Below are 14,350 nucleotides of genomic sequence, written 5' to 3'. Positions count from 1 at the left end.
TAAAACTCAGTTCAATTGTGTAAGTATCCAATTAAAATCCTTTCAATGCAGTGTACAAAATGCTCTGTATGTACGTAAGAAGTTAGCAATCTCCTAAAATCATGTGAGACAGCCAATAAAGTTAACAACTTTGCAATGCTGAGATGTTTTTTTATGGTGGAAATACCACTGACACTGCTACATATGTAGAGGTACAATGTTTAATTGCTAGATGACACAACAGAAACAGAAAGAATGTTAAGTTACAACATCTAGCATCTGATCTAAAACCCTGGAACAGAGTCACAGGAGACCATATTTCTACCAACTGATCTAGAAGGTCAAAATACATACATAACGAAGATGGTGGTGTGGAGGCTCCCTGTTTTGAAAAATTTGTCCCCCTGTCCTTTATTTCTAATGGTTGTCCTATTGAGTATGATACAAACAAGCTGAAGTTTTTAAGTTACATTGATCATACACTCATACAGCACACCACAGTCTGTTAAAATAGAACATCATGAGTGTGAAGTTCATCACAGGGATAAAGCAGAATTTGCAAGATCTCCATCAGCAACTCCCTCAGATGAACACCATCTTCTCACACATCAGCCAGAGATGCCAGTGGAGGTCTGCTCACCTCAAAAAGATGGACAAATCTTGATGCTTTATTAACAGTGTGATAGCTACTTTTGTTTTGTCTATTGGTGGAAACTTTGCACATCATTCTCAAGTAAAGCATAGGCCATTTTTGGCATGACAGAGTTAATTTCTCTCACCTGGGAAATTATGTATTTTTGAAAAATATGTGATATATGAAGGCCACATCCAGTAAGGTGATGCTGAAGTTGGATTTCCCACCAAATCTTAAAAATAAGAAAAAAAAAAGACATTGACCAGTTTTAATAAATTTAAATCAATTCAAAAAATTAAACAGCTAAAATAATTGATTATGATATCTTATATTCAGATCTTTGCCAATAGTTTCTAACAACTCAGTCAGTTTTTTTCTCTTTAACTTTGTGGACATCAGCCATATTATCATGGAACAAGGCAGACTAATTTAAGGCAATTGCTGAATTATCATTACCAGACTGAAAGCATAGCTAACATTAGACTGCTTGTTGTCTTGCCTAGTTGACTAAATAACATTAACTAATATGTAACTAATGTTACTAATGATTAGCTTACAACACACAAATTTAACATGCCAGAAAAAACTGCAAGACCTCTTTTGTCAGTTTACTGCAGAACTCATTCTGTCAGTGTGAAACAGACAATCACCGTTATGGAAAGTTAGGTGTCTTCTTCACTCAGAGCAGCCATCAATCATGACATCACATCTCCCTTTTTAGTTACAAGAAAATTACAAAATTAATTAAAACCAACAAAAAAATGAACACTTGACCATACATCACTGTGATAAGAACTGAAAAGAACTTAAAATGACAGAAACCATCTTTGGAAAAAAAAATATTTGACATACTTTGATTTTTTTACTTTGGTCTATTTCCAGTCCACACATATGGATTGGGCAAGTTTGATGACATACTGCAGCCATCCACCAGAGGGTGGTCAAGAGGTTTGGCTTCACTTTTGAGAAACTATCATGTCGTGCATGTTTATATATGGTCATTGGTCTAGCTAACCAGAAAGTTGCATGAGTTTAAATGCAGCTGCATGCTAAAGTTGGATATGTACTCTTTATTGATTCCTCTCTGTTGATTCCGCTTTCCCATGCTGTCAAATTCCTGCATTCACAATCCTGATCACCATGTCTGACCAGTGAGTTTTCTGGGTACAATCTCAAGCCAATCAAACACTGGATGCCACAGATTAAATGTCATTGCAATTCTGCCCATCTGTTTTTCTGACCTACTATTGTGCAATTGTGCTATAACATTATAAAAAACAAAACAAAACAAAAAAAACCCCACTCATCTGATTGCTCTGCTACTCATCTTTTAAGTTTTTTTCTGATTCTTGTGGTGTTTTTGTGGATGAGGAAGTGATCACTGAGAAAGCTCCTGCTCATTTACACATGATGGTGGTCATCTCTCACATTGCCCCTTGACAGCTCCCCAGTAAATCAGCTCAGCTCAACACAGATCCAGAATCTGGTCTCAAATTCAAGATATCGCAACATCAGCCAAAGCCTGACAGCATAAATGGAGAGCACTCAGCCATCCCATTCTCCTTGCAACAATGACCACTGGCTTCCACCACCTCTGCTCTGGTGCTTGTTCATTCATCCCACAAGCTGTAAACATCTCTTCAAGACAGCACTCTAAAATCTTTACAGGTGAACCTACTAGCCAGTTGACTGCAAGCACTCTCCAGCACCTCTTAGAGTACTTAGGTACCCAATGTGTCAACAATGTGTCAAGACTGTTGCCTCTTGCCTGAAAGCTGAATCCAGTATGGCAGCACATGCATATTCAACTATATAGAAATGCAATCATCATCATTATCTCAATTCATCAGTCACTTTGCAAAATGATCCAGCACATACACTTGAAAGCTGAATGCTGAACGCTTCTGCACTTTTGGAAATGTTTGGATCAAGGATCAAGGAACTTTATTGTCATACCAGGACATTTGCATGTTATGGTACGAAATTGGTACTCAGGTTCCAGTTTTAAGCCATAAACATTAGAGAAACATAAATATAAACATTAGAGAAATTATAAACATTAGAGAAATATAAACAGACAATATATACATTGTGAAATTTAACAACTAACAATTAAATAAGATGTGCAAGGGTCCGTGTATTATACTATAAGAACATGTTTCCCTATAATGGCCAGGTATTGTACTTAGTGGGACAGTGTTGTAGTGCAAGGCTGTCAGTGTGTGGTAGTGTGTGGTGGTGGGGGTCTACGGGGCAGGGCTAGAGTTCAGCAGTCTCACAGCTTCAGGGAAGAAGCTGTTCCTGAGCCTGGTGGTCCTGCTCCGGATGCTCCTCAGCCGCCTGCCTGAGGGGAGGGGTTGGAAGAGACTATGTGAGGGGTGGGTGGAGTCCTTCATGATGCGGAGGGCCCTCCCTCTGCATCGTGCTGTGTAGAGGTCTGAGGTGGTGGGCAGGCTGTTCCCCACAGTCCTCTGTGCAGCCTTTACCACCCTCTGCAGAGCCTTCCTCTCAGCAGCAGTGCAGCTGCCATGCCACACAGTGATGCAGGTGCAGAGGACACTCTCCACCGCACAGTGGTAGAAGCTCCTCAGGACTGAGCCTCCAAGTCCAGCTCGCCGCAGCTTCCTGAGGAAGTAGAGGCGCTGGTGGGCCTTCCTGACCAGATGAGATGTGTTGGTGTTCCAGGTGAGGTCCTCGGTGATGTGTACACCCGGGTACCTGAAGCTGGAGACCACCTCCACAGCTGCTCCTCCGATGTGCAGGGGGGGGAGAGGACGCCTGTCTCTTCTGAAATCCACCACCATCTCCTTGGTCTTTTTCACATTGATGCAGAGGTTGTTGTTTCTGCACCACTCCTCCAGATGTTCCACCTCCTCTCTGTACTCTGACTCATCGTTGTCAGTGATGCGTCCCACTACTGCTGTGTCGTCCGCAAACTTCACTATATGACAGCTGGGGTGTCTCGCCGAGCAGTCATATGTCAGCAGGGTGAACAGGAGGGGGCTCAGCACACAGCCCTGTGGCGAGCCAGTGCTCAGTGTGATGGAGGAGGAGATGGTGTTGTGGATTCTGACAGTCTGTGTTCTGTTGGTCAGAAAGTCCAGGACCCAGTTCCCCAGTGTGGGTCTCAGACCGAGGAGGGAGAGCTTCTGTACTAGGGTCTGTGGGATGATGGTATTAAAGGCTGATGAGAAGTCCAGGAAGAGCAGACGGACGTACGAGTTCCTGCTCTCCAGGTGGGTGAGGGTTGTGTGGACCACTGATGAGATGGCATCATCAGTGGAGCGGTTCTTCCTGTAGGCGTACTGGTGGGGGTCCACAGTGACATTGATGAAGTCTTTGATGTGGCCCATGACCAGCCTCTCAAAGCACTTCATGACTACAGGGGTCAGAGCTATGGGACGGCGCAGTCGCATTTTATTTTCACGTCACATGTTGGAAACATTGGCCTTTTTCTGCCATCTGCTCCACTCTAGCACAGTTAAATTTAGACTACCCAAAATATCGCCAGTCTGATAGTCATGGATGCATGTTTGTGTATGGACTTTGTGCTCTGATTAATAGATGGATGTCACTTTTAAGTGTCCTTCCTCAAACATTAGAGATATAAAATAAGGGATAAATGTTCCGGCTCCCTTGCAGGAAGCAAGTTAACATCATGAATGCTTATTTTTAACAATTGAAAATCATGAAAGGCAAGTAGATTTAGTTAGTGTTGCTGGTATTACAAATCACAAAATTTAAGTACAGTAAATACAGTAGCAGTCCCTTAGCACACACAAAGAACATCATTAGACTCCTGTAAAAAAAAAAAAAAAAGTTTATTTTTGCCCTGCTAAAAGAAATACAAACTTTCCATATGCTTGTGTCATTTCTACACCACAGAATAACTGATATTAAAAAACAAAACTATGTACTTTACAGGTTGTTTTTTTTATGTTTTTATTTTTATTTTGAAAAATGTATTATTGTTCTCTAGATAACAAACATATTCAAGTCAGCCAAAAGAAACATGTACTGTTTGAAGTTACATGTTTTTAACCAGTGACTGACATTTGACCAGTTAACATCCCCAGCAAAAACTAGACTCTACTTTTTCAAGCACAGCCACTGGGCTGAGAGCACTCAATATAATATATAAATAAAATAAAATCATCCATAGTAAAAAATAAAATGGTTTCCTCCTTCAGAGACACATCCCAAGTGCTAGTAGACCAGAAGTTGTAGGAGTCTGGCCACCACCACAACATTCAGGCTGTTTCCTAGAACTCTGTACTGCTGCTTGTCTGGGATTTGCTCTGGAAAGGCTGCAAAATACATTAAAATAGAATTAAGAAAATAAGTAAACACACAGGTCCATCCATCCAACAGTACGATTATTGTTATAACAACAAAAACAGGAATCAATAGAAATCATAGTCTCCGTCTGTCAGTCAGACTAATGTGTAGTAAATTATTGTGGCATCTTTAAAATATCTTCTTTAAAAAAAATTAAAGCATGACTTGTATTAACTGATTATAAAAATAACATTTTTGTTCAATGTCTGTCTTTCTGTACACGCATACACACTCCCTCTCCCACTCACCAAAAGATACGCATTTTCTGTTCTCTCAAAGATTTAGTGAATTACTTGGTGACACAGAACTCCACTGTGGCTGAAAAGCTATTAAAAACGCATCAGAAGGTTACACTATTACACTGGGTGACATGTCTGTACATTACAGAGCTATACTTTATTAACAAACAGCTCCACAAACTAATTACAGCAATCACTGTCTACAGTTCTTGTAGGGCTGATGAAGCCACTGCGCATATGCAGGGATATGGTTCTGTTTACAGTGCTTGTTAGCTTGTTGTGCTACATACAGTATAACAAGCTCCTGACTTTGGACAGGTGCTTTCAGAAATGGACAATATATGGTGAGTATAAATATATGTCTGACACACAAGGAGAACTTTTCAAATGTGATGGTTTCATAGAAATGCTGTTGTATGAGCTGTAGTATTTAGAAGAGGAAGAGATGTGCTGAGAGGGAAAGTCAACAGCAACAACAGACATTAGGTTACTACATCAACTGATTTCAAGGTACTGAGCTCAGCAAATGGAAATATGGGAGCCTGGTTGTGCAGCTGCAGCCAGTGCTCAGCAATGTAAACCTAGGCATGGAGGCCTAAACTGCAGGAGCTGCAAGATGGCAAAGACCAAGATGCAACTTTCATGTGTTACACACCACCCTGATTTCTCAGCACACCTGAGGCCCAGAGTGTTAGAGACTTTCTCCAGGGTCTGACAAAATAAAATTGGCAGAACAAGAAAGGATCTGAATTGAAAAAGTGGATAACTGTATGGTCATTTTTAAAGCTAAATTTGCAGAAATTGAACAAGCAAAGAAAAAAAATGGTGACTGTTTACAATACAAACTGTATTCTAGAGCATGTGCAGTGGCCTCTACCTCACATAGTTACTGTGAGGCAGCCATGTCACCAAGTGTTGCAGTGTGGCTCATTTATGTTTTTAATAGTTTTTGGAAAACAAAAACCTTATCTTTTAAGGGCTAACAGGTTTTTGACTTACAGAAGCTCTGAGGGAAACCCATGAGGTTGGCAACTTCTCTTGGAGTAAAATAACGGAGCTTTAATTTCAACAGCCGCTGGAGTTTTTCTTCTTCAGAGTACTGGTCCAGACCAGTAAACACGCTCTCCATCTGCAGAGCACACAAATTAAAAGCTATCTGACACTCAACAGAAATCGGTTGAGTTCAGATATGTTAGCTAACATGTATTTTTCATTTATGTATTTATTTATAACAGCAGCTGTGCTGTGAGACTGGCTATATTAACACAGATGACACACAATGTTTGAAGCAACAAAAGACTGTCACTCATGATTGAAGTACAGCCAAAAAGCACCTACTACCATATCTAAATAACACAAATATGTATTTATGCTTCTAAAACATGAAAAGTAAAATGTCAGTAAAACAAATTTAAACTATATTAGGGTGCTGAAGACAAGGCACTCTGCTTCTGAGACCTTTCCAGTGGTCACTGAAACTGCAACTGATCTGTGACTGTGACCAAAGAGCAGCTAGATTGTGATGCAGCCAATGTTGTGTACCGGTACATTCACTGTATGGAGTGTGGGGGCATGTGCCTAATTCCAAATTAAGACCTTCTCAGACACTGTGCTTGATTGTTTAGTCATGTTGATACATGTACTGAAACCAAAACCTACCTCTGTTTCCATACAGCTCTGCAGCACTGAGCCAGTTCCTTCCACATACCGTCCATAACTAAGGACACAAGTTAACACAATTAAATAGCAACAATACTAATGGATCATTTTAACAGTGATCAACAAACTAGACAAAGGTACAACAGGGGAGAGATACAATATCAAGCAATTTATCAAATACTCATTTACATTCTTGCGGCATTCAGATTAGAGGTAGCCCTGACCTAGAGCCCACTGTTAGGCTCAGTGAAGTTGACTTTCTTGGTGATGAAGACTCCTGATCCACATACCACAACTTTTTTCACCTCTTTGATGTTTACCTGTGACCAGCCATACTCTACATAGGAACCATCACCAGTAAATATTTAGTGTACAGAATGGAAAAGAGCTATAATGTCATCTACAATTCATTTTGGTAATTCATCATTTTATATGAATATATATCTATTATTTTGCTAGAGAGGTTTATTCAACTTATTACCCACCCTTTGGTAAAGCAGACAGACCTCCTGCATGTTGGCTGAACAATGTCCAAGAGTAGAGCATATCGCAGCAGTGTTTTAGGAGGAAGGAGATAGTTTTCCATGTTCACTTCTATCTGTGTTTCCAGGAAGTCTTTTATCTGCCTGACAGACAGATTGCTGTTCTGATTCATCTTCCTCTGGGCATCAGTTGCCGTCTCTAGTTTATACAGAACGTGACCCTCTTCTGGCTGGCAGGTACCTGTGCGGGTAGGACACAAGACTGTGGGCTGCCCAGAGGAACCACTCTCAGCAGAATGAGGGAAGGCATCTGAAATCTAAGATTACATACTTTGTCAAAAGCCTTATGTACAGACATGACTAGGGTCCTAATATCATCAAATATCCAACAAATTTTCCTCAAAGGTCAGTTTATCCAAAACATTACAATGGGACAATTTCTTTGGTAGAAATAGTTTCTATTCTAGAGTAATAGTGACAGCTTGAAATTTTTAAAATACAATTCTTCCCTCCATAATATTAATTAATCATTCACAATGAAATTGCTTTACAAAGGGATCTCTTTCCCACCAGTATGAGCAGAAGGAATGATTATAGCTGATGATCATACCGGGAAAACCTCACAACACCTGCCGTTTGCAGAGGCTCTGACCCAGTCATCTAGGAAGCACAATTTGGCCCTTGTCAAAGTCGCTCAGAACCTTTGCCCAAATTCCTGCTTCCAACACATCAGCTTTTAGCACTAATTGTCGTGTCAGTGTAACAAGATAATCAACCTTACCCATTGCAGCTGTCAGTGGTTTTAATGTTGTGGCTGAGTAGTGTATTTAGAACATGTTGCACTTTGGTGGAGGAACTTAAAATTTGAATTGTTTTCATTTCACAGAAGAACTTGTTATGCTGTGCTGCCCATAAACTCAGTTATTCTGTTTTGTTTTGCACTTTCCGTGAGTGTCTGAAAGTGCCTAGGATAAAGGATTAAGATAATGTTACTGGCACCAGCACTTGCATGACACTTCTTTGTCACTTAAATGTGCATGTACCATCTTCTCCGAAATACACTAGGATTAAGGACGATGTGGCAGATTTTCACAAAAGGGTTGAAAATGTGGAAAACATACAGTATTACTTGCTCTGAAGAAGAGAAGAAGAAGAAGTTTTGGTTGACAGTGAAAACTAGCACTAAAATGTTTCTTGGTAAATTTCATGATACCAGCATTACAGTTAACAAGCCTCACCTTTGAACTTGTCTGGGCACTAAGGTCTTCTGTTGTAATCTTAGCAATGAGGTAATAACGTAGTCTTGAATTTGGGATGCCAACCTGGATTTGGGAATTTAAAGGTGATAAAAATATAACAATGTATAGCTTCCACAGTACAGATGTATTCAATGACAGTAGTGAGTATGTCTTACACTTGTGGGTGAGACCATGATCTCCTGGAAAGTATATCCACATTCCATCAGTGTTTTCACCAAACAATCCCTAGAGAGTAGAAGTATGAGGATAGATTAAACTCACGTTTTATAAATCTAATACATTTAAATAATTTATTGAAATAATTTGCAGGATTTTAAAACTTTTTGAATGCGGTGCATGTTGCTACATGCTTACATGGTGCCCTTTTAATGACCCCTTGCTGCCTCAATCATTACCTGGCAGCAGAGCTCTCAAAGCCTTTCACATTCTCTAGCAGGATGAAGCGGGGCAGCCTGCACAGCCTAGCCACCATCACCATATGGAAGTTGGGAAGAAAATATGAGAGGATTTATTGACAGAAACCATGCTTGTAAGATATTCACTGATGACTGCTTTCTAAAAAAAAGGTGAAGGTCACAAAAATGAATTAATGTGTGTTTTAAAGAACATCTGATGGCTGCAGCATTAAACAAACCGGTCAGATATGAAGGTGGATACCAAGAAATGCGCTGCTGTACACCTTCAGAGCATAGATGGCTGGTGGCAAATACACCTTTGTCACTAGTAACAAAAAGCTAAATATGCAGATTGGAGACCTTGGCAGAACATCAAGGATGAAGAGGAAGCTCTTGGTTCTGGGGTCATGAATGTCACCCTGACGTCCTAACCTACATAGAGAAAAAACAGAGATATTGATGAAAGACATTTCATACAGTAATTGAAAAATTTACTACGATGATTGTACAAAGAGACAGTAAGGGAGGTGACGTGTAAAATGCCATATGAATAAAAATGCAGAAAAAGGACCAAGGGGCTATAAAAAGCTATAAATCAAGCCATGAAGTTTTGCACTAATGATCAAATACCAGACAGAACTTGGTTTGAAAATCATCACCTGGGCATGTATTACATGTTATCTTAAGACACTTTTCATTTAGAGTAGGTCTAATCTAGTCATTCGTTGTATTGTTGTTCTTGTTAGTCTTACTATTAGTCTTATTACTAATCCTTAAATTATTTTATTATTAGTAGTAGTCTTATTATTAAGTGGAATCTGCACTGTGCTATGTTCTCTTTCCTCCTGCTCTCTCTCACTTCTGACTCTACTTGTTAAAAGGGACTTTCTCCTTGCCACTGCAGCCTAGTGCTTGCTCATGGGGGAAAAGTTGGGCTTCTTTAAAAAATATTATAAAAAGTATGGTCTAGACCTGCTCTATATGAAAAGTGCCATGAGATAAGCTTTGTTTATGATTTGGCGCTATATATTATTATTGATCACCTATCTGGTCAATATATTGGAGCCTATTCAAGCTTTCATTTGGCAGGCAGTTGTGGCTGTGGCTCAAAAGTTAGAGCAGGACGTCCACTGATTGCAAAGTTGGTATTTTGATCTCCGGCACTTCCAATATGCATGTTGAAGTGTCCTTGGGCAAGATACCACACCCCAAATTGCCCCTGTGTGAATGTGACATGTAGTGCAAAGCGTTTTGAGTAGTCGACAACACAAAAAAAGTGCTATATAAGTGCAGTCCATATACCATTTATTACAGCACTAATCAATAGAAAACCCATATTCATACCTATGGTTAAACATATTTTCTAATTAACCTATTTTCACACACCTTATTTCACCCATTACTTTTGGAAGGTAAGGAGAACAAAGAAAAGGTTTGTCTGACTGAGGTTCCACAACTTATTGGATCACAATGCACAAAGTATATAAGACCTACCTGGTGAAAGGCTGGCAAGGAGGGCTCATCAAAATCATATCAAAAGATAATTTATTGAAGTCATCTAGTGTTATGCCCTACAAGTAAAAAAAGGCTTTAAATTTTTGTAAACTGTTAAAAATACAGAGTTAAAAATTGAGCTTAGATCATTCCTTTGGATTTGTGAGTCATTACATCCCGATGTGTGTATTTCAATTATGTGTTCATCTGTCCCTTCATCTTCAATACACAACAGTAACTGTTAAGGATCACGGGAGACTGGAGTCTATTGCAGGGTAACAGACTAGTTAATTATTTTATATATATATATATATGTACATTCACAATGTAAGAGGTCATGCCTAGAACCTCCACTACCACTATCACCCACCTCAATGGTCTTGTTCCAGAGGGGGGTGTCAGGGAAATTGTGCCTGTAGATTTGATTGGCTGTGGTATTTATGTCGATGGAAGCCACTACCTGGCTAGGTATGCCACTTTCTGGAGAAAGAAAGAAGAAAGATTTTTTTAAACTTGAGCTAGTGTTTCATTACACACCTTTAGCTACACAGCAAACTCCTGTGAATTAAGCTGCTTGATTTATAACTCTTTTGTCATTAGTTTTATTTATGACGAACTCAGTGAACTAAAGTAAGAAATATATAATCAACTCTAAGGAGTAGAAGGAACAATATTTGGATATTCAGAATCCCAGAGAAGAGAGAGCGTAGGTGGGCTACAAAGTGTTTAGCAATTTCTCAGAGCTGAGCTCTTGACACACCTTGACATAAACCTAGTGCTAGCCTTGAAACTGAAGTGCAATTTCACACTAAGACCCACTGGCAACATTCTTAAATTTAACTACGAGAGAATGGCCCTAAAAATAGACTGGCAAAAGAAAACTGTCCTGAAAGGACCATATCTATTTGAACCTCAACTAGGCAACAGAAGTGGTCCAAAAACATTTAGCATACACAGAACAAAATAACAGAGAGAGCAGAGTGCATTTCAACATCAGAAAGACGTAAGCAATTTGGGTGAATTCCCAGAAGCTAATCATTCCTTCACTATAGTATGTGAAACAACACTAACCATCCAATCATCTAATTAATCTATAATGTATTAAACCAAAGATAGCTGCAAGGATTTAATTACAGTAGATCCTACTTTAACCACATTTAAACATTATTCTTCTGACGCTGATTTAATATGTCTGCTTGCTTTTCTCAGTGAACATGTACATCTGTGCTAAAAGTTATGTGTAGGCAGTATAACTACTTGCTGCAACATGCAAGATGATTGAACATCTGTGGAAAGTGAGTTCTCTTAAAACACACACACACACAAAGGTTATTTTGAGGTAAAAAGCAATGTAGATGCTTTTCCTGCAACAAAACAATCTATCAAAAATGGATCATCTTTTCATCAACCAAATTTTGGTCTACTATTAGGGGACAGCCCTACTGAAATTTAAGCAATTGAAATTCAGTGAATGACCCTAAACACAACACTGGAAAGCAATAAACTGAGGTTAAAAAAAAAGTTTAGGTTACCAAAAAACCAAAAGTAATGTAAATTTCAGAGGCCTTTTTCAGCAAACGAATAATGGGTTAACAACTTAGAGCTCTTCTGCAGAAGTAACAACTCCTGCAGGTGTAACAACTATTGCTGATTACTTCCAAACCCTCTGTTCTGTATAAAAGCGGTGTAGCAATTAGTATGTTGCTATCATAATGGTTTTTAAATCACTTGTTTGTCAAGATCTGTATTTCTTTAAATATGAAATGGTATCTATTAGCCCAGTTAAATTAAAATCCTGAATAAACTTTTAAAAAATTGAGGGATAATATAAACAAATTTAGATTTAGTTTTAAATATTGTTTTACTGTATAGTGGTGACAGTTGCACACCAAAGATTGTACTGTTTACACTTAATGTTCAGAGCAACCAATTAATAGCACTTAATAATAATTAATACTTACATAATTAGATATGACTGTTCAACACCTTTACTAATCATTACTATTGCTGCAAAATGTATTTTTTGGTCTATTATTTTCTGCTGTCTATAAGTGTTTTCCTATATTCTGATTGCAGTCACTTATAGTAATCTACAATTACTCGTAGTGTTAGTGACTGCAGCAGCAGGAGGACGGGACGTCCTCCTCCAGACGCCTGGAGGGTTCAGGCTGCCCTTTTGCCGACGCAATAGACAACGGGTGAATGAAGACAAGAAATTAACCCTTTCATGCATAGTGGTCACTACAGTGGACAGCTATTCAAAAGCTGTTCTCTTGTATATGCATGGGCTTTATTGTTATAGTTTCATATCAGCTAACACGGTGGATGCTTGTGCACCAAAGCAAAAAATGCCAACAGATGCCATGATGCTTCATGCACACGACAAATAAGTATGTCTGCATGCAGTGTCTTGTGTGCTGGATGCTTTGCCAATTGCCATACAAGATGGATGGGAAGTGGAGATGAGCAGGACATTATTATGTGAGAGGACAATATCAAATCAGAGGGGAGACAGATGTTATGAGAAAACATTAAACATTAACATTTTCACGCAGAATGGACATGTTTGTAACTCCACGACAAAAAGGTTTATAAACAAAATTTCAATTCTATGTTTTTTTTCATGCCTAAAGAGGGATAAAAACACTGGGGGAAAAAAAATCATAACTGAGGTGTTCATAATTCATGCATGAAAGGGTTAATGAATGAATAGCTGAGCTGTTGATGACAGCTGGGTCACAGTCAAAAGTGTATGGTGCCATGGGTAATTTAAGATATGAGCTAGTAAACAGTAGTAATAGAATTAGAACATTACAGAAGATAGCCATAACTCTACAGGAATGTTCCTGTTCGGTTCCAAGAACGTTAACCAACCTTGAGGGAACTGTACAACTTTACCTATGGGTTCAGCAGAGGTTCCAACAACCTTAAGGGGTTTTAAGGAGTTTGAACCCTGTAGCGAAGGGAAGGAGGCAGCTCAGCTCAACTCGCGACAGGAAGCAAATGTGCCTTGCTCTGTTTCTCATAGACAACAATGGGAGGCGAATTTCGGAGTGACAGCGACAATAAAAAAATGTAGATAAAACACGGTATAATTTGGTATTCTGTCGACTGCTGCATTTAACCCACCAGCCACGGTAGCGTCTATAGATTGTTTACAACCCTGCCTACACTATTTCCTGTCCCCTCGTGTTTTTGGCCACACCATGCCGGTAAATTTCGCCAGACAGATTTTAGTATGACTGCACCGTAGGGCGTATGCAGTGAGAATAAATTTACTGGATAACATTTTACTGGAAGTTAACAGGGAAACTAGTTGACTGGAAACGCCAGATTATTGAGTAGTACTGTTTACGGTTGTCTGCTCCAACAAAAGACAACGTGGCACAGAAAATCTGTCCAATTCGTATAGTTTATAACTTTAAATAAAATTAAATAAAACTAAGATCAAAATCTACCAACGATAAACTTACCCTTTAAAGCATAATGCATCCCTCCTATCCCACTGTAAAGCTCCAATACCCGCAGAGTCTCCATGACACACTACTCCCTCTAACTCACACTTCTTGTTCTTGATGGACAAAGGAGGCTGGGAAACGCCAAAATGGTGCATTACCGCCACCACCTGGTATGGAGATTGGGTTCATTTCATTGGGATTCTTTTTCTTCTTTTTTTTCCAGTGTGTGTGTGTGTATGTATATGTGTGTGTGTGTGTGTGTGTGTATATATATATATATATATATATATATATATATATATATATATATATATATATATATATATATATATATATATATATATATATATATATATATATATATAGGGGTAATCAGGGGTACACACTGACACACAACATTGTCAGTAAAACAA

The 14,350-nt window shown here is 39.0% G+C and overlaps 1 protein-coding gene across 1 annotated transcript; it reads right to left on the bottom strand.

The window, feature by feature from the left end:
• Nucleotides 1-3,841: 3,841 nt before the first annotated feature.
• On the bottom strand, nucleotides 3,842-14,051 carry trdmt1 (tRNA aspartic acid methyltransferase 1). The gene is made up of 11 exons (XM_041065905.1): nucleotides 13,953-14,051; nucleotides 10,850-10,959; nucleotides 10,480-10,556; nucleotides 9,346-9,417; nucleotides 8,986-9,051; nucleotides 8,746-8,815; nucleotides 8,570-8,653; nucleotides 7,335-7,648; nucleotides 6,850-6,907; nucleotides 6,190-6,319; nucleotides 3,842-4,920 (listed from the first exon to the last, which is right to left on the bottom strand). The coding sequence occupies exons 1-11, from the start codon at nucleotides 14,014-14,016 to the stop codon at nucleotides 4,820-4,822; spliced, it is 1,146 nt and encodes a 381-aa protein (XP_040921839.1). The 5' UTR covers nucleotides 14,017-14,051; the 3' UTR covers nucleotides 3,842-4,819.
• Nucleotides 14,052-14,350: the final 299 nt, after the last annotated feature.

The sequence above is a fragment of the Toxotes jaculatrix genome, chromosome 20, assembly GCF_017976425.1.
Source record: "Toxotes jaculatrix isolate fToxJac2 chromosome 20, fToxJac2.pri, whole genome shotgun sequence".
NCBI classification, from domain to species: Eukaryota; Metazoa; Chordata; class Actinopteri; family Toxotidae; genus Toxotes; species Toxotes jaculatrix.
This window is presented reverse-complemented; position numbering and strand designations above follow the sequence as displayed.